Below are 26,996 nucleotides of genomic sequence, written 5' to 3'. Positions count from 1 at the left end.
TGAATAAAGAGAATATACATTCTGAACCAAGAGAATAGACATTTGAAAAACAAACAGCTTATGTTTTCGCCTTGAGAGCAGCATTTTATGTATGTGTGGACATGTGTTTTGTTTATCATTTTGGCATTATTTTTTTCTTGGTTCGTTAAAAGAAATCAGGGGTCTTCATAAAAATAACGAAAGGGCACTATACTCTTTTTAGAGTTGGGACGGTAAAATGAAATAAGGAGGAAATAGTGAAAAATTACACAGTAAAATGTAAAAAAACAAAGTTTAGTTTCTCTTTATTAAAAAGTAGTCCACGAGGAGTTGACGGACACCATCAAATATAAAAGCGGGCATTAAGTTCGACTTTTACAGCTAAAACAATTTAAAAAGTTTATTTTCTTTAAAATGAATTATTAAAGAAAAATAAAAGGAATTTTAGAGCGATGGTGTTAAATGCTAGTAAAAAACTGTTTACTCCTAAATAAATTTATGTTTATATTATAAAATTATGTATGTATGTTTATACTCGACTCCACGTTCTTCTTTTGTTAGTTTTTGAATTCCTTCCAAATTTTAAAGTTTTGTACAAAAACAGTTTTTTATTACAAGATTGTTATTTTTGCAATAAAAAATAATATTTTATCCAAAAATCATTCAATTTCGTTTATATCAAGCACTGTTACTGACTATAAATCTTTAATAACGCACATTTCGATGTTTCATTTAAAAAAATTAATATAGTATAAATATAAATGTGTAAATTAAAAAAAAAAAAAAAAAATGTTCGGTCGGACCAGGGATTGAACCCACGACCCTTTGCATGCAAGGCAGACATGCTAACCACTGCTCCACGTGGCAAACAAATGTATGTTTCTGTTAAATAATGTTATGTTTGCATGGGCTCGTGGGCGCTGCAAACTATGCTATATAAATGTAACTTAAAACGATAATTATCAACTGGTGACTATAACAGCTACGTAGCCCAGTTGATAGTGTGTTGGCTTACAAACTGTATGGTCCTCGGTTCGATTCTCCGTGCAGGCGAAAGGTAAAATTTAAAAAATTTATAAAAGTGAATAATTTCTTCAACATTATTTGTATTACAGAGAAAGGTGCCAATAACTAAAAAATTTCGTGGAAGTGAAAATTACGAGTATGTTAGGGAATGAGCACAATCGTGTTTGGGAAAATTCTTCCAAGCATATAATATTTTTGGCTCAAAATGCTTCCAAACATATAATATGTTCACATAAACAAACATATTAATGTTTCGGCAGTATGCAATAATATATGTGCTTCCTGCAAAATATGTTTGGAACATATGTTAAAGAAGCGATTTTTTTTGAGGGTGTAGGACTTTCCGAACTCTCTAATCCATTTCTTGCCATTGCACTCGCTTGGGTACAGAAAATTGGCAACATTTAATATCGCAGAACTTTGTTTATAAATGAAATTATAAAACATTTCTTTTTTGTTTTTTATGTTTTATGTTTTTTTTTAAGTTTTGGTTTTTTTATATTTTTTTACCTGAAGTTAAGTGTAAATATATAAATTAATTTATTTTTTTTTCTATTTTAAATGGTCTTGGGTTAATACACTACAACCGTAAAAGAAGAATGGAACTAAGAATTCAACTTGATACTCTATGTAGGTTATGTTTAAAAAATCAACACTAAATTAAACAAGATTAGTTTTAATTATTCTGTTTACTTTTGGAAAAAAGATTTATTGGAAATTTAAGGTTCTGTAGAATATTAGAAGGAACAAGATGATATGCTTATTATCATAGTTTTGTGCATTTAGTTTTTATCGATCGTCCTTGTATGTCAAAGTTATTGTTGTAAGAACACACAAATACACTGCAAAAAATTATGGAAGTTTTTCTAAAAGCACAACTTTAAAAGCGCTTCCAAAAAGCTCCTCTCAAAGATGTTCTTTATTTTAACCACACCGCAAGTTCTTTTATTTCAATTTTTGTAACTCGCTTTATTCATATACATGCAAAGAAAAAAACGTTTGGAAAACGTGTACCGAAAACATTTTGCTATTGTTAAAGTTTTTTGATTTGCTTCCAAACCTTTAAAGTTTTATCATAAAAAAATCGTTTGTAAACATTTTTTATTTTTTCAATAAAAAAAAATATTTTTGAACCAACAATACAGTCCATTTCATTCATATCAAGGACTGTTCTTCTCTGACTTTAAGTCTTTAATAAGACACATTTCACAGTTTCATAGAAAAAATTTAATATAGTAGTATGTAATGTTGAACATCTCTTCCGAATCTTCCGAACATATCTGTAATATATAAATTTGGTGTTCGGTCGAAACAGGGATCGAACCCACGAACCTACGTTTCTGTTAAATAAAGTTTTTTAATCGGCTCGTGGAAAACTTTCTATTGATGACAATAACAGCTACATAGCTCAGTGGATAGTGTGTTGGCTTACAAATTGCATAGTCCGCGGTTCGGTTCTCCGTCTACATTGTATTACAGAAAAGGTGCTAAGAACTAAAAAACCTCGTGGAAGTGAGAAAGATGTGAGGGAAAATGCAATTAGCCAGAAAAGATTGTTTTTTTGAGTTAGTCTTTATGAAATTGTTTTTACATACTGGAAACGAATAAACGCTCATCACAAAAAGTATATATTTTTCTTCCAAATAAACTTCCTTACAGCAAATGAGAAACGAACTTTGTTTGTCTAAAATTTCGTTTGGGAAGAAAGAATTGTTTTTTTGCGTGTATTTAATGGGTAATTTTAACTTTTTCAAATAGGTTAAAAACAGACTAAGAATTAATAAAATGGTACAAATTATTTAAATTTTGTTGAAAAATCCATTCTAGAAAAATTGCGAATTTTTAAAAATGTTTGATGCCAAACGTTACAGAGAAGCGTTAGAATTCATTACAAATCATAAAATATTATATAAAAAATATCACAAAATTTCAAAACTCTGAATTCGGTTCACACATTACGAAGTGATGCAAATTCAATGCAACGTCTGTCGAAATGGTGGGCATTCGTCCTATGGAAAGCCCATGTAAAATTCATCTCTTCTGTGCCAATTTTGCACCACTTCCGGATCCAAAAAGAACATTTTTACTACCTTCTTGGCGATGCTTTTTTTGCTGGGTACCTAGACGCTGACTCTATTGTTGATAATATAATTTAAAAAAATAAATATTCCATATTTGTTTATAAACCAACAAAAAACAAACACCGGTAGTTTCACAAGTTCTGCTCATATATTTGTTTGGGACTTTTACCACAGGGTCATTTGTTGTTACACCCTTTTTTATGATATGTTATTGTGGTGCCATTGTTAGCATGCCCGCCTTGCATACACAGGGTAGTGGGTTCGATTCCTGCTTCGACGTAACACCAAAAAGTGTTTCAGCGGTGGATTATCCCACCTCAGTTATGCTGGTGACATTTCTGAGTGTTTAAAAGCTTCTCTAAGTGGTTTCACTGCAATGTGGAACGCCGTTCAGCCTCGGCTAAAAAAAGTAGGTCAACATGGAATCGGACAGCATTCAGTGATAAGTTCACCACTGTGGTATCACAATGGACTGAATAGTCTAGGTGGGCCTGATGGTTAGATTAGGTTAGGTTAAAATGGCGGCCCGATTAAGTTTCAGACTCACTTAGACTATTCAGTCCATTGTGATACCACATTAACAAAAAGTACCTATTGCATATGGGCACTTCTAGTTTTAACCGCTGAACCTTCTTGATTATTTCCTTATGTTGAACCAACCAGATTGTTCCAAAAACATTAGCAAACTGCTTAAGATAACGTTTTCCAGGTCCATATCTAGTTTGCGGTTTAAACTTAAATGGGGCCATATTTGCTTGGTGTCGTTACAACCCTTGCAATTCTCCCATTTGGCATCATAACAGCCTTCTCACGCAGTAAGAGTTTGCAGGTATCCAGAGGCATACCAACAGATTCTAGTTCCCCTGGAATATGTAAGGTAGTTCCTAGCCTTGGTAACTCATCCGCTTCGCAGTTCCCCGGTATGTTCCTATTGCCAGGTACCCATATTAGGTGAATATTGTACCACGCAGCCATCTCGTTGAGAGATTTGCGGAAGTCTATGGTTTTCGAGTTAAGGAACACAGAATCCAAAGATTTTATTGCAGGTTGACTGTCTGAGTATATATTAATGCCAACATTTGTTGGAACATTACTTCTCAGCCAATTCGTCACCTCTCTTATTGCTAGAATTTCTGCCTGAAAAACACTACAGTGATTAGGTAATCGTTTTCGAAGTTCCAGGTCATTAGAATATACTCCGAAACCCACTTGTCCATCAAATTTGGAGCCATCAGTGAGAAATCTATATAACATGTATTCTCAGGGGTCTGTGTGCACCACGCCTCACTGTTGGGAATTAGAGTTTCAAACTTTTTATCTATTGCAGCAACCGCACAGCCGTTGTTGCAATAGATGCATCACGACATTAAGGGAATCTGTTCGTGTCTTACTGAATGCGCCTGAGATACACAAGCAAGCCATTCGATGAACTTTATCTAAACTTGGCGGCTGCTGAAGTGCCGCCCACAGACTACAACACCATATAGCATTATAGGTCTAACCACTGCCGTGTATAGTCAATGCACAACTTTCGGTGCCCACTTTTTTCCTATTGCCTTTTTACACGAGTACAAAGCTGCCGTTGCTTTCCTCGCCCTTTCTTCAATATTAAGCCTAAAGTTCAGCTTCCTGTCCAAAATAACGCCGAGGTATTTTGCACACTCACCAAAGGGAATTTCAATACCCCTAAGGATATGGGCTTAACCGTGGGAGTTTTGCGATCTTTGCAGTACATGACTAGTTCTGTCTTTGCAGAATTTACCCCAAGATCATTATCTTTCGCCCATTTCTCAGTCATCCCGATGGCTCTCTGTATAATATCTCTGATTGTGGATGGGAATTTTCTCCTGACTGCTAGAGCTACATCGTTTGCGTATGCCACCATTTTATCCTTTCTTTTTCTAGAGAAACCAGAATTCCCTAGAAAAAGAAGAGGTGATAGAACTCCTCTTTGCGGTGTGCCTCTGTTCACATACATTTGTATGTTTGCTTGTCCTAGTGTGACTGAAATACGTCTCTTTATTACAAGTTCGTCTTAGAGCCTAAGTGTACCTGGATCAACATTCAGATTTGCCAGTGCATTTAATATTGAGCTCGGATGGACGTTATTGAATGCCCCTTTGATGTCTAAAAACGCCACGATTGTGTATTCATTAAACGATAGTGAGCTTTCAATAAAGCTGACTAGTTCATGCAATGCGGTGTGCCCTTCGCGTATGCATTCTGTCGTTTCGAGGGCAAACTTGAATCGACGCTAGTTCTAGTCCACTTTTCTGGAATATTTGCTAAGTTTATACATCCTTTATATATCACCGTCAACCAGGGGATAATTCTGTCTGTCACTGCTTGTAACTCCGCCTGAGTAATTCCATCAGGTCCGGGGGATTTTTATGGTCCAAAACTATTTAAAGCCCATTTTATTCTAGATTCCGATACAATTTCCTCGTTAGGAAATGACCGCTGAACCGCCAGAACATGGTTCAACTGTCTGATTTCCGGGAAAATGTGTGTCCGAAAGTACCTCCAACGCCTCCTCACTGGACGTTGTCCAATTGCCCTCCGATGTTTTAATGAAACCTGGAGCGGAGTTGCTAGCACCTTTCGTAGTCTTTAAGCCTCGGACGTATTCTCAATACTGCAACAGTAATCATTCCAAGAGTTATGCTGAGTCCTTCTGAGTTCTCGTTTATATCCTCTCAGATTCATCTTGTAAGTGTTCCAATCCTCCGGAGCTCTTGTGAACTTTGCTTTGTTAAAGGGCTTCCTGCAGGATTTCCTCATATTACTTAACTCCGTAGACCACCATGGCGGTCGATTTTTTCCCCTTGACTTTCCTCTAGAACCTGCAGCTCTTAGTAAGATGTTGAAAGCCTTTGAAATCCGCTCCACTGTTTGTTCGATATCCATCACAGTGCTTATATTTCTCCGGTATTTCTGGTATCATGTTGAACGTATCCTATACCTATTCTAATCAGCTTTCCTAACATTTGGCGGAAATATGGTATTTGAAGTACGAACAGTCAATTTGAAAGTGATGTAACGATGATCTGAGAAGCTATGTTCCCTCAAAACTTGCCACTCAGATATCTTATCATTCAGTTCCGGAGAGGCCAATGTGACGTCCAAAACCTCTTGCCTATTTCTGGTGACGAAGGGTGGTACATTTCCCTTATTGCAGACTACCAGGTTAGTACGCAAATATATATATATATATATATATATATATATATATATATATATATATATATATATATATATATATATATATATATATATATATATATATATATATATATATATATATATATATATATGGGTCGTGGTGAAATTCTGAGTCGATCTTAGCATGTCCGTCCGTACGAAACAAGCTATCGACTTGAAGCTTGGCACAAGTAGTTGTTATTGACGTAGGTCGGATGGTATTGAAAATGGGCCATATCGGACCACTTTTACGTATAGCCCCCATATAAACCGACGCTCAGATTTAGCTTGCGGAGCCTCTTGGAGGAGCAAAATTCATCCGATCCGGTTGGAATTTGGTACATGGTGTTAGTATATGGTCTCTCACAACCATGCAAAAATTGGTCCACATCGGTCCATAATTATATATAGCCCCCATATAAACTGATCCCCAGATTTGGAGCGGAGCCTCTAAGAGAAATTTGGTACATGGTCTCCACACCGGTCTTAATTATATATAACCCCCCATTTAAACCGTTCCCCAGATTTGACCTCCGGAGCGACCCGGTTGAAAATTGGTCCATATCGGTCTATAGTTATATATAGCCGATCCCCAAAAATAACCAACTACCAAAATTTTATTTCTATAGAAAATTGTCAAAATTTTTTACTATAGAAAATTTTGTCAAAATTTTATTACTATACCCAACAAAGCTTATGATTACTGGTGGTACCTTCAACTTTTGTGGAAGTGGAAAATCTTACTCAGACTTCACATCATTGTTGTCGTTGTTGCCATCAATCCCTGTAGTTGCTTTCTTCGCCGTTTTGTGGGTTGTTGAAACTTCGTTTGGCTAATTTAAAATTGCTGCATTGTTGTTGTTGGATGCAATTGGAATTCGGTGTTTCTATTCTAATAATTTGGCTCATACTCGTATTTAAGTGGGAAGAATTCCCCAGTCCTTCATTGGATTTTATTTCTATAGAAAATTTTGTCAAAATTTTACTTCTATAGAAATATTTTTCAAAATTTTATTGATATAAAAAATTTGTCAAAATTTTATTTCTATAGAAAATTTTGTCAAACTGAATTATTTACGTATTTAATCGGCCTTTTTTGTTTAATATATACCCCGTATGGACTAACTTACAATTGAGAAGACGGTGTTAAGAAGTTTTAAGATACCTTGCCATCGGCAAGTGTTACCGCAATCCAAGTAATTCGATTGTGGATGACAGTCTTTAGTACAAGTTTCTATGCAATCCATGGTGGAGGGTACATAAGATTCGGCCTGGCCGAACTTACGGCCGTATATACTTGTTTCTGATTTAAATCAATATTTTTGATTAATTGGCGGCTAATTTTGAGTCGAGATGAGTCGACATATTCGGCATAGCGGCTTCAACAGACAAAAACTGGTCAGCAGCGGCTAAAAACGGCGGCGCGAACCGGCGGCTTCATTCTCTGCTGTAGTATCACAAGGAACTGAATAGTCTAACTGAGCCTGAAATATCGGGCTACCACTATTACCTAATCTAACCCTTCCTTACGAGTCACTTACACAGACTGACCTCTCCATGCGATGTTAAATGAATCCATATTTTCTTGTTCTGTTTTCTCTCTTTCTCTTCAACGCTCAGCTCAATTTCAAATTAATAGGTGATAATCTCAATTATATGATTAATTGAAAACGCGCGTTTGTAATCGGAAATTGTTTCCAAATTGATTAAACATTAATTGAATCACTCCATTTTTTATTTGGATATGTAACAAAAGCCAATAATTTCTGTAATTAATTTTTATTCGAATTTGATTACTTAATATAGTTTCAAATTCAATTTGGTGTTTAATTGAAAAAATGTCGGTGATACTTTTTTGTAACTTTACATCATGTAAAATTTGTAAATCATGTAAAATTAGCTTAACAACTTTTATTTACCGTATTTCCGATACTATAAAATTAATTAATTACACCTTCAAATTAGAAAAAAAGAAGCATGTTGCAATTTTTAAAATTTACCATTTGCGCAATCGCAACTACAGATTTTATTGTTTATGTAAGTACTACGAGTATGTATGTAGCTATGTACATATTTACACCATGGCATGCGTCAAATACTTGCATACATTCATGTCTTCTTGTTCACATTCGGAACCACCTTTAGGTTTGCTTCATTGAATGCGAACATTGAGTGGATTTAAAACTCGTCCGGACATCACTGCAACATCCAAATCTCGATCAATAACGAAAAACATAAACGGATGATTAACAGATATTTGTTTTGGTTGTGCTTGAGCTCCAGCATTACCTATAAGAAGAAAACAAATATTCAATTTAAGAAAAACATTCAAATGTTATGCCTAAGATGTACTTATACAGCCAAGTATGGTGCAATTGGCATTTCGAAATGCTTAGCTCGCAAGGTGTTTGATAGTGTAAACTCAACTGCCCGTAAATGATACGCTCGATTGACTCGGCAAATGGCTCGTAGTTAGCATTGATTTGTACATGGCTGAGTGGGTAACCAACTGAATGTAATTACATTAGCGTCAGGATTTACCATTTACTTAGTCTTCAGAGATGTAGATAAGACTAGTTAATAGTAGTGGGGACATGTATACAAAGTCGATTTTTTTAAAATCCGAATCATATTGACGTCAAATCTGAGGATCGACCTTAATGGTTGCTAATTACAGTAGATAACGGATATAAGCACATTTAATATAAGAACAAATGCATATGTATAAGAAAATGTAGCAAAAACGTCATGTCTTCTTGGTGTGTTTTGGTGCGAAAATTGTTTCATATAAGAAAATCGTGTATAAGAAAAAAAAACTGATAAAAGAACAATATGGCAATCACACAATACCAAACCGCCATTATAAAAAGAATGAAACTTTTTTATGTGATTTTTTTAGTTTTATTTATTTTACTATATTGAAGTTATTTAATGTCCTTTGTTACTTTTTATACCCTTAAGGTGGGTATTAAGTTCGAGTTTAGCCGCTAAAGTGAAAACTAAATCAGTAAAAAAGGCATAAAATTATACATACAGTCGAAGCTCGATTTTACGAACGATATATTGTCAGGCCCTTTCGTTATTTAGAAAAATTCGTTAAATCGAACGGGAATTTAAAATGTTATTGAAAATCGTAGTTTTTTACCATATGAGAGAAACAATGCATAAGTATTTGGCAAAATTAAAGTACTACAGAGGCACTTAAAATAAACTGTTGAATTTGATATGTCTAGGATAGGTTGAAAATACGATGCAAGTTTCGCTGTCTTATAAGGGGTTATATACACCCATGTCAATATACGCCTTGATGTGTGCCCGGTTTCAAGCTAGGCCAAGCATATCTAGAGTTCATAGTAACATCCTAACACGTCCTACATACACCATTGTTCACTGATTCCTGTTCGGCATATATGTACTCTCAACGCTAGATTCCCGTTTCGAGAGTGTTGCCAATTTGGTGCTTTTAGCACCAAATTTAGTGCTTTTTGATTTCTAAAAAGCACCAAATTACCTTTTTGGTGCCTTTTCATTTTCATTTTCATTTAGTGCTTTTGGTGTTTTTTTATTTTGAACAGTATTAAGTTTAATTGATACAAAAATTTTGATTAGACTTTCAAGAGCCGAAAAAAACTCAAATTTATTGCCAAATATAGAATTTGATTGTTATGAAGTTGGTATTGATTATTTTTTAATTAATATAGTTATTTAGGGTATTCTGTAGGAAAGTCGAGCGATGAGTGTCGAATTTTTGAATTTGGTAAAGATGTCATTAAAAACGTTTGTATTAGATTCAGAAAAGCACGCACAACTGATCAAAATGAATTGGACGAAAGCATTAAAACTGATCAAAGTGTAAACTTGAATAGCGGTTCATAATGGTGAGTACTAAGTTCGAGTTTTGCCGCTAATGTGAAAACTATATCAATAAACAAGGCATAAAATTATGCATATTTGCTGCAAATTTTATTAGAACTTGATGGGGAATAGCCAAAAGCAAATTTTCACAAAGTTTGTATTCCTTAAAATGAATTACTTAAGAAAAGTAATTATGAAAAATGGTAATTTTAGCAGCTAAACTCGATCTTAATATCCACGTTAACTTCTTAAAATTCAATTCACAAAAGTTGTATAATACATCTTCGGAAGTTTTTTTTTTAGTAGAGCGTTTAATTTTCGATTTTGTGGTGGAAGGTGGTATGTTAGAATTTATAATATATTTTTGGTGCTTTTTGGCCTTGGGGAGTTGGCAACACTGCGTTTCGATCGAGCACTAAACAAGTTTTTCAACGGTAGTTTATCCCTCTCAGTAATGATACTGACATTCCTGTGTATTTCATAGTTTTTCTTCTGCTAAGAGAACGAGGTTCCTTGTCATTGAGCTAAATATAGAATCGCGTAGCTCTCATTAATAAGAGAGAAGTTCACCACCTGTGGTATCACAATAGACTGAGTAGCTCCTTACTTAGGATCCAAATAGCGATCCAACGGAAACTTGGTGCATACTGCCACTGACGGACTTATCACAGGACTAGTAACAGTGCTCCAGTTTGTGACATTTTTTTAAAATGTCATATAATTTATTGATTTCTATACTCCCCTGATTTTAAAATCTTATTAGATCAACAAATTCAAAAAGTTTTTCCTTTCTGATGCGATTAGAATTGGGCTAAAAAATGGATCCTAACAGTTTGTCCCAGAAAATGTATAGTCCTACTAAATTCAGGTCATCTTCTTCGAAATGAGTTCAAGCCGTATCTTGCAGTGTAAATTTACCTCGTCAATGGCAAACTGTGTTACAGTGGTCGTTCCCTTCTGGTTCTGGTCCTGTGCCGGATCTGGGGTAGATCGATTTCCCGTAGCGGAGCTGATTCGATCTAAACATCTTGGGAATGCTGTATTTTGTGGACGTTTCCGAAGGACTTAAACCAGATTCAAAAAGTTTTTCCTTTCTGATGCGATTAGAATTGGGCTAAAAATGGATCCTAACAGTTTGTCCCAGAAAATGTATAGTCCTACTAAATTCATGTCATCTTCTTCGAAATGAGTTCAAGCCGTATCTTGCAGTCTAAATTTACCTCGTCAATGACAAACTGTGTTACAGTGGTCGTTCCCTTCTGGTTCTGGTCCTGTGCCGGATCTGGGGTAGATCGATTTCCCGTAGCGGAGCTGATTCGATCTAAACATCTTGGGAATGCTGTATTTTGTGGACTTTTCCGAAGGAATTAAACCAGTCGTCAAAATTTCTGATTTTTTTGTTTATTTTCTTAAGATTAGAAGCATTTTCGTTAAATGGAACGTAAATTTTGTTCAACCGTTCGTTATTTAGAATACTCAATGTTAAAAATTTGGTCGTTCGTTAAATCGGGTTTTCGCTAAATGGGGTATTCGTTAAACAGAGCTTCGACTGTATTTGTTGCAAATTTTATTATAACTTGATGGGGAATAGTCCAACGCAAATTTTTACAAAGTTTGTATTCCTTAAAATGGACTCTTAAAGAAAAGTAATCGTGAAAAAATTACGATTTTAGCGGCTAAACTCGAACTTAATACCCACCTTTAAGGTGGAATTACGCACCATGGGGCCATGTATACGTACGTTATATTGAACAAGTATGTACGTTATAAGACGAATACGATATTTGAATTGAGGTACACAACATGCGTCGGTAAATTTGCTGGTTTTTAGTATGTTTTAATATTCCACGCACTTTTTAAAGTATAGAACTTTATGTTTTTTAACTTCCTGAATAGTTCCTCATTTATATTTGGATTGTTTTCCGTTTGTTGAATTGTTTACATGTTGTCAACGCACCCGACGCATTGAAAAGTTAAAAGTTCGCCAACTTTATGCGGTCGTATGCGTCCTTTACGTTGTCCCACATGTCAACTTATTTTACCTATATGCAATTGGCATTGGTACGCCGCATGACCGCATGGTATGTAATTCCACATAGTGGTCAGGGTATAATCACTTTGCTTATGTTTACTAATTCCGTAGGTGTGGTTTAGGGTATCATATAGTCGGCCCTGCCCGACTTTTAATTGACTTATTAAGAAAGAAATCTCTTATATAAATGCACATGATTATAATAAACTTTTTTATTATATACATATATATGCTTATAAGAAATTTTTTCTTAAGGTAAGTACAATGTTCAATTTTCAAGCTGCAAACCAGCTTATTTTCACGGTTCACACATTTAATTTTGAGCTTTGGTGAAAAAACAGGACATAGTACTCATCTTTATATGCAATAATTGCCTATAAGAAAAAACCGCATATAAGAAACAACACTGCGGGATTTTCGCACTTTCTTATATACGTTACCCACTGCATAGAGCGAAACACTGAAAAAAAATTTTGGCTTCAATATATCTAAAAAATTTGTCAAAATAATCATCTTGACTAGAAAACAAAAAAGTTTTCAAAAATTCGAGATGTATTTTAACACTTTATTTTCAAGACGTGTTTAACTTGAAACAGCATAATTTAAAGTGGAGTCTGAATTTGGAAATTTAACTTTTCGTTAACACGTTCTTAAAGAGTTTTGAAAGCACTTGAAGAAAAAAGCAGGAAAAATTAATAAATTTAAATTTGTTTGATGAGAATACACTCAGAAAAAAAGTTTACTTGGATCCATAGATTTTGACCTTCCCTTAAGGATATTGGTATTGATTCCGAGCCAAAGATGTGACGTCTTTAAAATAAGGCATTTTTTTAGCGACCTATCTGGCTTTAAATCTAGGACTAATAAAATTAAAATTAGGATACAGATCTCATTTATCAAATTTTCATTCTCTTTTCGCGGTTTATTAATAAAGATACTCACGTACTAACGGATGCCACTTTAAAAATCCAAATTATAACAGATACTTCAAAGTAAAAAATGTTTTCTTAATTCCAGTGTATTTTTTTTCAGTGTAAGCACGTGAAACTGAAATCCAAAATAAAATTATGTATTAAATATATCCTTACTCTAATTCTCCGCTACTTTGGCTCGGAATCAATACCAAAATACCTAACCTAACCTATGGACCGATATGTATGGTTGCTAGATTAATATTAACGTTATTATTAATATTAACGTTAGGTACCGAATTTCAAGAGGACGCGGGGCTATACCTAAAGATAGTTCGATATGGCCCATTCGCAATATTTGTTGGTCTACTGCCATAAGAACCCAATATCGTAGTTTGATTGGTATTCAGCTAGAATATCAGATCTGAGATCAATATTTCGGATGGATCGGCAAAGTTGTTCCCCCACCTTTTGGTGGAGGATATAACAAAGTTTACGATATTTTTTGCGTGTACGAATTAACATATTAGGTACTTACGCCTTATTTGGTTGATGGGATGGGTTCGGATGTGAATATTGATGGATTGCTCAATGTGTTTTACATAGGTTCCTGACTCCTCCGTCATAGGTCGAAAATCAGCCCGGTTTGGCTCAAAGATGTCGTAAACACCAAGCTGAAAGTATAGATAAAGTTGGTATGGAATTTAGTATTATGGAATAGGATCTGTGACTTATTACACGCACAGAAAAAACATGTTTGGACATGGTTTCCGCATCCATTTAAAAACCATGTATTTTGTCTTTGTACATAATTTTCGAGCGGAGAAAAATATATGTTGGCAATAAGCATTTAAATGGTTCTCAAATGTCGCAAACATGTTCTATTATTTTAATGATAATAGATAAAGTATAGATAAAGTTGGTATGGAATTTAGTATTATGGAATAGGATCAGTGACTTATTACACAGAAAAAACATGGTTGGACATGGTTTCCGCATCCATTTAAAAACCATGTATTTTGTCTTTGTACATAATTTTCGAGCGGAGAAAAATATATGTTGGCAATAAGCATTTAAATGGTTCTCAAATGTCGCAAACATGTTCTATTATTTAAATGATAATATTTGAGACCATCGCATGGTCGGGAAAATCATGTACCCGACTATTCAACTTGTTTATTTTTTTTTTTTTGCAGAGAAAAAAGTATTTCTATAGGCTACGTATAGACATGTCTAGAACCATTAAATGGTCATAAAGACCATGTACATTGTTTTCGTGACCAGGTAAAAAGTCCGTAGTTAAATTAACGACAAATGTAAGTTATATTTTTTGCAAAAACATGATTTGTTTATAGTTAAGTTTTATTATTTTTCGAAGTTTTCCACAGCCCAATGAAATTTTTCTTTTATTAAGTATGTCTCAAATATTTTATGAACTAAAAATGGATATAAAGTTCAATGACCGTACACATAAGTTCAATATGAACTAAAGCAGAAGAAAATGTTCGTGCGATTTCCAAAAATAGTAAGAATGAACTATTGTATGGTTAAAATGGTCAAGATTTGACGCCAATGTTTTTTCTTTACTTTTAGTTAATTTTTTCTTCTATAAGGGGGTGTAACTTCGTGAAGTGCAGGTAAAGAGTAAACTAGAGCATTAAATTTTCTTGGTTTTGGGAATGTTTTGTAAAAAAATCTCAAAATGTGGAGTAACATACAATTTAGTTTAATTTTCGCACGAAGTAATGCATTCTTCCTATAAAACTGATTATCTTTTGTGTGTTTACATATATCAAGACCGAAAGAAGTAATACTTTCCTCGCGAACGAATTCTTAGACAAACGAATTTCCCTTTTGTTTTAAAGTATTTTCTGTAGGAGAAAATAATTCGGAATTACTGACAAGCGGTGTAATATTTGTCTTTAATCCATTTTATTTGCTCTAGAAGAAAAGTTTTGTAGAAACCAAAGAAAATGTCGTTTGACAAAAATTTCGTTTCTGAGAAGAAAACTGTTGTTTCCGAGTAGTGTTGAATATTTAGTGATATCACTTAATCAATTATTTTTATTGGAATTAGTTTTTAATAAGATTATGATCTGTCGTGCCATATTGTCATGTTATCATTTTTTTTTTCTTATAAACGTTTTTCTATTGTGAATAATTTTTCTTAAAAAAATATCGCCTTATTTTTCAAATTAAAAATATATTCTATTAAAAAAATAATTGATCCAAACAATCTTTTTGTCAACACAAATTTTATTCACATAAATTATTTGATCGAATTGGATATTAACATAAATTAACATTTTGTATTACTTCAATTATCTACAAGCTTTCTTCAATGGAATTAAGATAAGATATTATTAAGATATTGAAAAGAAAATGTCAGAAACCTATCTACACCGATTAACGCAGTTGGTAGAATTCTACCAAAAATGGTAAATTTTTACTTTTTGGTAGATTGGTAGAATCCTTGATGTTTTGGTAGATTTTGCACAATATTCCTCTACACCTATGAGGCACTTCACAAATTTTCTCTTCAACAATAAAATTGTTTATTATGGTGAGAAAAAATTGCTAGTTTACTGTACTCATTTTTTAAGATGTAAAACTACTTTTTAATTGTGTTGAGGTAATCAAGCCATGTGTTCAACAAATGTCAAATTTCTTATAGGCTCCTGAGCTACACGCAAAAAAATAATTCTTTCCTCCCAAACGAAATTTTAGACAAACAAAGTTCGTTTCTTATTTGTTTTCGCTGTAAGGAAGTGCATTTGGAAGAAAAGTATATACTTTTGTGATAAACGTTTATTCTTTTCCAGGATGTAAAAACAATTTCATAAAGACAAACTCAAAAAAAAATTGTTTTCTTGCTAATTGCATTTTCCCTCACATCTTTGTCACGTCCACGAGGTTTTTTAGTTCTTAACACCTTTTCCTGTAATACCAACAATGTAGAAGAAATTATACGATTTTATACATTTTTAAAATTTTTTTACCCAAGGCCGTAGCCAGGATTTTAATTCGGGGGGGGTTCAACTTTAAAAAAAAAATATTCATATAATCTCATGTGTAGAAAATTTTATTTATGCATAGGTATGTATACAATATTTTTATACCCTAAACTACATAGGGGTTATTATACCCTAAACCACATAGTGGTTAGGGTATAATAAGTTTGATCTGCCAAAAAATGTGCCTACCAGAAATATTGATTTTAGACCCCATAAAATATATACCGATCGACTCAGAATCACCTCCTGAGTCGATCTAGCGCTTGGTGTCCGTCCGTCTGTCCATGTATTTGTTGTTCACAGGATCCGGTCGCAATTATTAACCGATTTTGATGAAATTTGGTACAGGGAGTTTTTTGGCACAAGGACGAACGCTATTGAATTTGGAAGAAATCGGATCAAATTTAGATATAGCTCCCATATATGTATCGCCCGATTTCGACAAATGGGGTCACGTTGTGCTTTTTTCAAACGGATCGTCACCAAATTTGGCAAAAGGTAATCTTTTTTACCGCCCTTCAAGTCTTCAAAATTTCATCCAAATCGGTTCAGATTTAGATATAGCTCTCATATATATGTATCGCCCGATTTTCCCAAATTTGGCCACAAAACCCTAATTTATCAACCGATCTTACTCAAAGTTAGCTAAATGTAATCTTCCATAGCATTAACTATATGTGTAAAAAATCATCGAAATCGGTTCAGATTTAGCTATAGCTCCCATATATATGTACCGCCCGATTTTTCTAAATTCGGCCATAAAACCCTTATTTATCAACCGATCTTACTCAAAGTTGGCTAAATGTAATCTTCTATAGCACTAACTATATGTGCGAAATATCATCGAAATCGGTTCAGATTTAGATATAGCTCGCATATATATGTATAGCCCGATTTTCCCAAATTTGGCCATAGAACCCTTATTTACTAACCGATCTTATTCAAACTTGGCTAGATCCAGTCCACTATAGTACTAACGGTATGTGCAAAATTTCATCAAAATCGGTTCAGATGTAGATATAGCTCTCATATATGTATCGCCCGATTTTGAAAAATTCGCCCCTAATAACCTTATTTTTGACCGTAGAGCCCTCATTTCTTAACTGATCTTTCTCAAATTTTGCACAAGGTAACCTTTTGTGATATTAATCAAACCCGCAAAATATTATGCAAGTTGGTTCAGATTTAAATATAGCTTCCATATATATGCATCGCTCTATTTTCCCTAATTTGGCCATAGTACTCTTATTTATTAACCAATGTTACTCAAATTTTAAATTTTGATGTACTACCCGATCGTATTTATACGTACTTGTAGCTCTTACATAAGAATATTGCTCGATTTTTACAAATTTGGAGTTATTACCCACACTAATTGAACGATTTTCTCTTTTTTAATAATGGGCTCAATATTAGTGGCATACTAACTCTTTTGGTGCAAAATAAACTATAGCTCCTAATATTAGACATTTCTGCTCAGATTGTGACACGACACCCATAAACATGTACCCCCCTTTATGTTCTCCAAAACCTATACCAATGATACCCCACAAATGCTTATGTTTAATAATTCAGTAGGGGTGGTTTAGGGTATGATATAGTCGGCCCCGTCCGACTTTCTACTTTACTCACTGGTTATAATATTAAATTGAGCCGACGGGCTTTTTGGGCAGCAAATAAATCAATGACTTCTTCAGTCGGCACATTTATTCGGCGATGAACCGACATTAATACCAATCCTTTGAGTCTACTCTCGCTATCGAATTTCTTAGATACGTCTTTAATCTCGTCATTGTTGAAAATTAACGTTCGGATGAGCACGTAGTAACTGCAGGGATGGAAAATGCAGTACTATAGTACTTTTTTCAAACCTTTTTCACCCCGGTCAGTACCGTAGTACCGCCGCGAATGATTTAGTACCTTTTGTGTAGACATTTTTGAGTCGATATCAGATTTATGGTACAATAGCTTTGACAAAATATTTTAATATTTTGAGAAAGTCTTTATCAACTTTATTTGCTAATAGTCTTTTACAAATATGGCAAAACAGACATGTTCATGTGGGAAGAAAATCTCGATTTTGTAAGACATAGTCAAAAACAGGATTTTATTGAACTTCAAGAAAGTTTTAGTCGAAAAAAGAATGTGATTCTATATTATCGATTTTTTATTTCGGTAGAAAATGTTGTCAAAATTTTATTTCTATATAGAATTTTTGCAAAAGTTTATTTTTATAGAAAATTTTGTCAAAATTTTATTTCAATTGAAAATTTTGTCAAAATTTTATTTCAATTGAAAATTTTGTAAAAATTTTATTTCTATAGGAAATTTTTGCAAAATTTTATTTTTATAGAAGATTTTGTCAAAATTTTATTTTCTTTAAAATTCAGTCTCTCGACAATAATCTTTCCTCTCAAAAAATACCTTTTTTGTACTTTCTTAAAAATTGTATTTTCCATCCCTGAGTAACTGGCAAAGTGACCAAAATTTTTAAAAGAATATGCACGTTTGGAAATATCTCTTTATTGCTTCCATCGCTGCATTAGGCAGGTTTTTTCGCAGGTTTTGCGCCATTTCATTTACACTTGTGTGTTTGGCTGTTTCGTTGTTGTTGCTATGGCCAAACAAAGTGAGTCATGTTCACAAAAAGAACAACAAACACACATAAAAAGCAGAAATACATTTTCCAAAAATGAAATTTATGGTGCGATAACAAAAACAATTTGTTTTTTTCGACCGTCGTTTGACGGGCTTTTCAACTAGGATTTGTGTAAGTTTTATAGGTAAGCGTTTTTCAAAATAAAACCTCCAGCTTTTCTTCAACATCTTCGGTAATATTTTTCTATGCAGCTAAAAATATATATTTATTTATATAAAAATATTCATTCATTTCGGGGGGGTTTGATCCCCCTCATCCCCCCCCCACCTGAATACGGCCTTGTTTTTACCTTTCGCCTGGACGGAGAATCGAACCGCGGACCATGCACATTGTAAGCCAACACACTAACCACTGAGCTATGTACCTGTTATGGTCATCAATAGATAAATATCCATATAAGTTATATTTATATAGCATAGCTTGCGGCGCCCACGAACCGAATAAACAAAGTTTATTTACCAGAAACAAACATTTAGTTTGGCACCGTGGAGCAGTGGTAGCTACGCCCGACTCTCATGCCAAGGGTCGTGGGTTCGATCCCTGCTTCGGCCAAAGTTTTTTTTTTTTGCTTTTGTTTTTTTTTACATATATTCCACATATATTCGGAAGATTCCGAAAAAATGTTCAACATTACATTGTACTATATTAAATTTTGAACTGTAAAATGTGTCTTATTAAAGACCTAAAGTCAGAAAAGAACAGTGTTTGATATAAACGAAATGGACTGTGTTTTTATTTCAAAAACAACTTTTTTTATTGAAAAAATAAAAATTTTGTAACAAACGAATTTTTTTGGTGATAAAAGTTTAAAATTTTCGAAGCAATTCAAAAAACTCTAACAAAAGAAAAACGTTTTCGGTACACGTTTTCCAAACGTTTTTTTTCTTTGCGTGTAGTGAAATTATACTCACATTGATTTATGTCAAATGTTTACTAATACTAGTAAAATGTTTCGGTTTCGAACAGGACATATGAATAAAATTTTGACGAAATTTTCTTCAGGAATAAAATTTGGACAACATTTTTCTTGATATAAAATTTTGGCAAATTTTTTCTGGGAATAAAATTTTTAAAATATGTTCTATAAAAATAAGATTTTTATAAAATTTCCTATAGAAAAGAAACCTTTTTACTGAATTGATATTTTAACAACATTTTCTAAAAAAATAAAATGTTGATTAAATTTTCTATAAACTTAATAGACCTAATCTTTAATCTTTAAAATTTTAAATTTTTTTTTAGGTCATGCTATCAAAGTCCATTGTGGGTAAGTTCTTCCTTTTTGTTGGTGCTTCGTCACTTATTTAATTCAAGGGATATTTATACACACAAATAAATTGTAAAATTTTAAAATAAAATAATAAATATTTTCCTTCGAATAAATATTTTTTCATAATAACGAAAAAAAAATTGGACAAAAGCTGCAAAATAAGATTTTTTTTTTATTTTGTAGTTTTTTGGTAAAATTTTCTTCAAATATTTGGTAGAATATTTTTGGCTCGAGCGGCAACCGTGATAGCTATACATATTTCATCACTGGCTAGAACAAATTTTTGCAGCCTTTAGAATAGATCTACCGGCCGAAGATGAGTCATTTTGGATATTAATGCAAATTTCTAATAGAAATTACATTCGCGAATTATTCACCCTTATTCCTGAAGTCGTGCGTCTTTTAATACAATTACAAAACACTTAATCGTATCTAAAATCTAAATGTTTTTAAATTACAGAAGAGAAAGTGATGAGAACTAAATAAATCATTTAGCCGGAATATAAAAACAAAGTTTTTTTTAGTTTTCTTGTATTAAGTCTCCATTACATTCTTCGCAAATCCTGTCAAATATGTCAAACATTTAATGTACAAATTTTGTAGTTTTCCTCCAAACAAACTTTCTTACAGCGAAAAGAATTTGTACACGCTTCTAACAGAATTGTGGAAAATTACGAAAATTCCAACTGTCGGAAATACATCAATTAGAAAATTATTAATAAACCTTATAAATAAACGTGATGAAAACAGTAGGCTCTCAAATTGTTCTAGCAAAAACACATGCACTTTGCATAACGCAGAAAATGCCGTATTGCAAACAACGAGTATGTATACAAAGGTACCGTTAGAAATTTACAGATAAACAGGTTTTGTGTTCTAAATGCCTTATAAATCAATTTCGTAGATATGAATAACGATGTGCATGTGGTTTCGATCGGACATCATGACAACACAACAAAAACTATTTAGTGATGTGTAGGGTGACCTATTGACTTTTTAAAATCTCTGCAACTTTTTTGTTTATGAATTTAATTAAATACTTCAAAGCAAAAGTTTCATATTTTGTTAAGATCTTTATAATGGTTATTATAAATGGGCGTCATAGGGGTATACGAAGCGAAATAAAAAAATTAAAAATCAATTTTGACGTTGGAGTCAAAAATGACCAATGCACGAAATATAGCCCCCGATCAACCACGAACAACGATATGCGTTTCTTTTCGATCGGACTTCAAATGACGACACAGCACAATAAATTGTATTTCGGGGGGTCGTAGGGTGCACGGAAAAAAAAGTTTTCGTGTTCTGAAATTGTCTTCGAATATACTACAAAACTGGGGGGTGACCGCATCAACTTTTTTTCGTGACCCTATCTAATGCTCATCTCTAGTTTGGGGTATAAAACTTTACGGAAAACTGTTCAAAACTTAAAACTTATAAAAATTTTTGTTCCTTGCACCAGCAACCTAAGAATAGTGTATCAAAAACAATGACTTATACTATTAGTAGTTTTATTCCAATGGGAATCGGTTGCTAACTTACATTCTGTAGGTCATTTGTGAGAAACATTGTTCCCTGCAACCGAAAATCCGGTATAATAGCTTGCACCCATCTTGGCCTTAGTTGTTTTCTCATTAGTCGTAACTTTGGTCCGGAGCGAAGTGCTGCTGCCGCTGCAACCAGATCCGAATTGTAATCAGGCAGAAGTATAATTAAATTGTAGTCAGGTGTGTCAAGTTCCAACTCCAGGACGCTCATACGTAAATGTTCAAAATATTTGTAATACAAGACCGCATTATAGACCTTGTATGTGGTATAGATGACTTGCTGACTGCTCAAATAAAATACATGGGTTATTACATCAGTGTTGTAGTTTTGTTTTGCAGCCGAAGGAGGGGAGTTGATATAATTGGGGTCAGTGTCAACATCAAATTCATTAGACCCTTGTAAATATGGAGCTGAAGGAGCAGAATGCCACCCTGTTGCAGGTGCTAGATTTTGCAAATACGAAGATTCACCACCACCATTGAGTAGGCTGACGAACAGATTTGATTCAAAATCGGTGAATCCGAAAATATGTCGTTTTTTTCGATTCATTGTAGGTCGTTTCGAAAATCTTTGCGACGGCAGATAATTCGCTTGCGGAACCTTTGTGAAACGTGGTGCTTGAAGTTTTACATTGGGTAGTCTCGTAACTCGTGCCTGTTGAATTCGTGATAATGGCTCTGAGTTCTCCTCAGCCACAAATGATGATATGAACTCTGCAGCCTCATTAATAGCCGCCGATGTTGGTGGCACAGTAGGAGACTCCGTGGTTGTATCCTCTGAAGTTGATGTATCTTGGGTCGATGTAGGTGGTTCTGTTGATGCTACAGTGGTTTCAGTAGACACTTCCGTAGAGTCCCTATTAGCAGGAGTTGTGGTATCTACAGTGGTTGGTTGTGTAGTTGTTTCCATGGTTGTCATAATTGTGGTAGGAATGGGTGTTGTGGTTGTTGTAGGAGCTGGTGACGTGGTAGTGGTCTCGACAGTTGTTATTGTAGTTTCCTGAATAATAGTGGCTTGTGTTGTGGTGGATGTGTCAGGTATTTCCGTTTCCTTCTTTGTTGTTGCGGTAGTAGTTGTTGCCTCTGATGACGACGTGGTCATTGAAGTGGACATGGTAGCCGCTACAGTAGTAGATGAGACCATATCCATACCCAAGTCATAGCCATAAAACATGAGAATAGCTTCGAAATCACGTGTTACAGTCACATTTTCCTTATTAAGACTTAAGCCTTTCAATGGGTTATCCGAGCCAAAAAAATACGTCTGTAAGTGATTGAAAAACATAAATAAATAAATACAAATATAAATGGTCGTTTAACACCAGCAACAATTAACTACGCTTATCCACAGTCAAAAGCTTCAAAAAACATTGTGCTGCTGGCAAAATTTTATGGTTTTAGGCGCAATTCAAACTATGTGTAATGGCCAGGTGAACCAATTTATTATTCCCATAGCCCATTTAATTTTTTGTGGTCATCACAACGGAAAGGGTCTATAAAGTTCACTGACCTGTTAGCTGACCAGTAGCTCTTGGTATACACCGAACATAGTTGTTAAAAATTAGCAATTCTTTTGAAAAGAATCATGCCAATTAGAAAACAGTCTAAATTAAAAAGTCTTTGAAATATCTTGCCATGAAATTTCACACGGATGTTCATCACAATGCTCATAGTAATTAAAAAAATTTTAATTGTCGGATAATTTACAGATGTCAGTATTCTAAAAGTAAATACGATAGCTATGGTTCAAAATCAATGAAATAATATTGGAGCTTTGGAGAAGAATATGAAATATATGTGGGTTATTTAAGGGAGTTCGTGAAATGCGTTATGATATACCTAGCAAAAAAAGTCGCCAAACAAGTAGTGAAAATGTTCTTTTTGGATCCGAAAGTGGTATCCACCATTTCAACAGCCGTTGCACTGGATTTTCATCACTTCTTAAGGTGTGATTCGAATTCAGTGTTTTGGATGTGAATTAAAAAAATTTGTAATATTTTGCCAAATAAAAAATTTTAATAATTTTTTATGCTTTTAATTCATTCTAACGCTTGTCTGAAACGTTTGACCTCAAATTCGCATGTTTTCCAGATTGGACTTAGTATTTTTTTTTTCAAAATTTTAATAATTTGTACCATTTTATTAATTCTTACTCTGTTTTTAACCTATTTGAAACAAAAAAAGTTAAAATTACCCATTAAAAATATGAAAAAGCGAGTTATAAAAATTGAATTAAAAGAGTTTCTTGTGTAGTTAAAATAAAGAACATCTTTGGAAGTGTTTTTAAAGTTGTATCTTTGGAAAAACTTCCAAATGTTTTTACTGGGATCTAATATGGAAAGGTCATTTATTTAAAACACAATTATTATGAAATATTTGTGAAGAATACTCCTAAAAGGAAAAAATATGGACATGCTTAATTACGTTAAGAATACTATAGACCAAGGAAGGTATAGACGTCTTTACATTCATTGGTATATGATAATACCTGTGGTAGCGATTTTGTTTAATAGTTGAACTCTTTTAAAATTGAACACGGAAAACATTCGATTTAAATTTTCCTTTATTTTTCCTTTTATATTTAATTTAATACGTTGAACTTTAGTTTGAACACTCCGCAGTCTAAATAGCTACTGAATCTCTCTGGTAAATAGGTTTGTTACATAGGGGAAAAGTTTTTCTTTACAAAAACAAATAGCTACCGAAGTATATGGTTATATTAGTGAATACATACATATATAAAGGAGAGTATATATATTTTACAGGGTGTTTCGGGACGTCTGTAACAATACCATAATTTTTCTATTTTATTAAGTCATTAACAGCCAACTGCATTACATTTTGAGAATTATCATCACAAATTACCGATAAGTATTTATTATTGTCATTATAACTCACCCACCGTGTAACGACAGTTTAAATACTGCACCAAAAAAAGCGAACCCACCGTGGAAAAAAATTTAGGTTTATTTTAGAAAATGTTAACTAAAATAGTTTTCTAATTGCAACATGTTGTAAATAAGTTAATACTTTTTGTCAAACTGAAGAAATTTATTTAAAAACAATTAATTTTTTCTGTTGTTTAAGAAAATTTCATATGTTGAAGGAAAAAATTGGATTTAAAAATTGTTAAAATGTCTTTAGCGCTGTACGAAGTTCAAGAATTTTATTTATTTATTTATCAATTAATTACATTTACAATAAAATTATAAATATAATTGTAAGCTATGACCGCTAGGGTCTTAAGCTTGAAAGAATTTTAGTAAAATTTACTGATTTGAGAGACTTATGAACTCAATTTAAGCAAACTTCTGCCATTTTAGAAAAATATGAACTATTTTATTTTGTAGTAAAATTGTGCACTATATTTGTATACAACTTTTTTTCTTATTTTTAGTTCACGTCATCAAAGTTAGCAAAAAATGATTCAAATAAGGAACATTTACTCATATTGTGCAAAATTTAACTAAAATCAATTAATCTTCATGAACTAAAATAAAGTTCAGTTGGCATTAGAGCCCCTTTTTTCTGGGTGTGATAATGCAAGTTGTAATGAGATGTGGTTACCTAGTTTTTGCTGGGCATTTACATCTTTAATTGATGATTTACTCATTATTAAATCGCCTAATCATACGTGAATATTCCGCATAAAATGTGCACTCCAAATAATTATTAGCACAATAATGATTGTTTAAAGACTCACTGAGACAAATTATTTTGAGGGTATGGTTGAAGGACAAGAACAGCCAAAAAATTATATTTTGCACTTTATTTCGTTCCCATAGTTTTTTTCTTTCTTTTTTCAGTTGAACATTTCTTACCTACGTTCAATGATCTTCAAATACTTACTCTTAAACGACGATGAATATCTCGATATCCCACACGAATAATATCCCGATTATTTGGCAACTGCAGCACATTCTTTAATTCTGTGGCACTTCGTCCTGTCGAGCCTTCGTAGAGTGCAACTAAAACACTCATTAAGGCTGTCGGAGAGAATGCAAAATTATTGCGATTTAAGATGGAATGATAATGGAGTATACGATATGCTAAATCATTCGTAAGATCTACCATACACTCGGCTGGAGTCAATTCCCTTCCAGGCACATGAGCCAACTGCGATGGTGGTGGTGGTGGTGGCGGTAAAGGTGGAGGCAAATGGGGTCTACCCAAAATACTTGGTCGAAATTCATGATGCTCATCGGTAATGTGTATCAGATGTGCATTGCATGATATTGGAGATCGCCCCGTCGACGAGAAGAGAAATGTGCCGATATAAAATGTCAAAAGCACGCGAGTGATATTGTTGCGACTTTGTCGCAAATGATTGGCCATAATGGTTTGTAATTGTTTGGTCATTATTTTCACTCTTTCTCTATGCTTCCGTTAATTGGTAAAACGGAATACATACCCACAGACACTTCTACAATTTCCACACAATATGGAGGGATTTGTTTTTAATAAAACAAAACTTTTATTGCTCCAAATAAAAATGTCAATGCAATATTTTTGTCGTTTGTTTTCTAAGCTAAATTTAATTAGAGCACAATTAATTTAATTTCTTTTTTATGACCTCCAGAATTTTTTTCAAAACAACGCACTGTTTTCACCGATGACCGCATAATTAATAACAAAAAATTGATGAAAATAAGCTAAAATGCACTGTAATAATTCCCGGTGCTATTCGATTCGACATTCACCGCAGCTCGTTTAAATTCGTACTTCGATCAAGGCTCTTTTGAAAATTATTCCTAAACATTTATCAATGATAATGATAACATGAATCTCGGTTTTTAGTTTGATTTTTAAGCAACACTTTTGTTTGTTTATTTATTATTTTTTTTTTTTTGTGGAAATTATTTGCCAGAATTCGATTGCTAGGGAGTTTATTTAAGTCTGTGAAGCGTTTAATATTTAACTGAGAAGCGCTTGGGATGATTGTTTCGTGCCAACTAAAATGTTGTATGCTGCGTCCAGAGTACTTGTATGAACATGGTCAATGATTGTTAGCCCTACACTCACTCATTTCGACAGGGTAATTACACCCACAAGCATCAACATTAGGGTTTGTGTTTTTATGATTTTGCTTAGAAAACAGAAGAACAAATCCAAAACGAACGATCGTTCGACATACAGAAATTGGTTGAAAATGTCGGGACCGACGAAAGTTTCATTAAAATCTAGTAAACCAGCAATACCATCCCAGCAAAAAAAGAGCTTCCAAAAATGTTGTTTGGATTACCAACTTGTGATCCGGAAGTACAGAGAAAACAAGTAAACGGTTTTATAGCAAGAATGAACTTCGTCCTGCAAAAATTGAACTAAAGTATACTCCACATTTTGAGATTTACACAAATCGTTGTTGAAACAGTGTAAATTTAATGGCGTGGTGTACTTTTTAACTACAACTCACGAAATAAA

At 33.5% G+C, this 26,996-nt stretch overlaps 1 protein-coding gene across 1 annotated transcript; it reads right to left on the bottom strand.

The window, feature by feature from the left end:
- Window positions 1–8,213: 8,213 nt before the first annotated feature.
- Spn85F (Serpin 85F) lies at window positions 8,214–26,512 on the bottom strand. The gene is made up of 4 exons (XM_075290908.1): window positions 25,425–26,512; window positions 21,571–22,839; window positions 13,624–13,759; window positions 8,214–8,576 (listed from the first exon to the last, which is right to left on the bottom strand). Exons 1-4 carry the CDS (start codon window positions 25,932–25,934, stop codon window positions 8,440–8,442), a joined length of 2,052 nt encoding a protein of 683 aa, XP_075147023.1. The 5' UTR covers window positions 25,935–26,512; the 3' UTR covers window positions 8,214–8,439.
- Between the last annotated feature and the right edge of the window lie 484 nt (window positions 26,513–26,996).

The sequence above is a fragment of the Haematobia irritans genome, chromosome 1 (assembly GCF_050003625.1).
Source record: "Haematobia irritans isolate KBUSLIRL chromosome 1, ASM5000362v1, whole genome shotgun sequence".
Classification (NCBI taxonomy): domain Eukaryota; kingdom Metazoa; phylum Arthropoda; class Insecta; order Diptera; family Muscidae; genus Haematobia; species Haematobia irritans.
This window is presented reverse-complemented; position numbering and strand designations above follow the sequence as displayed.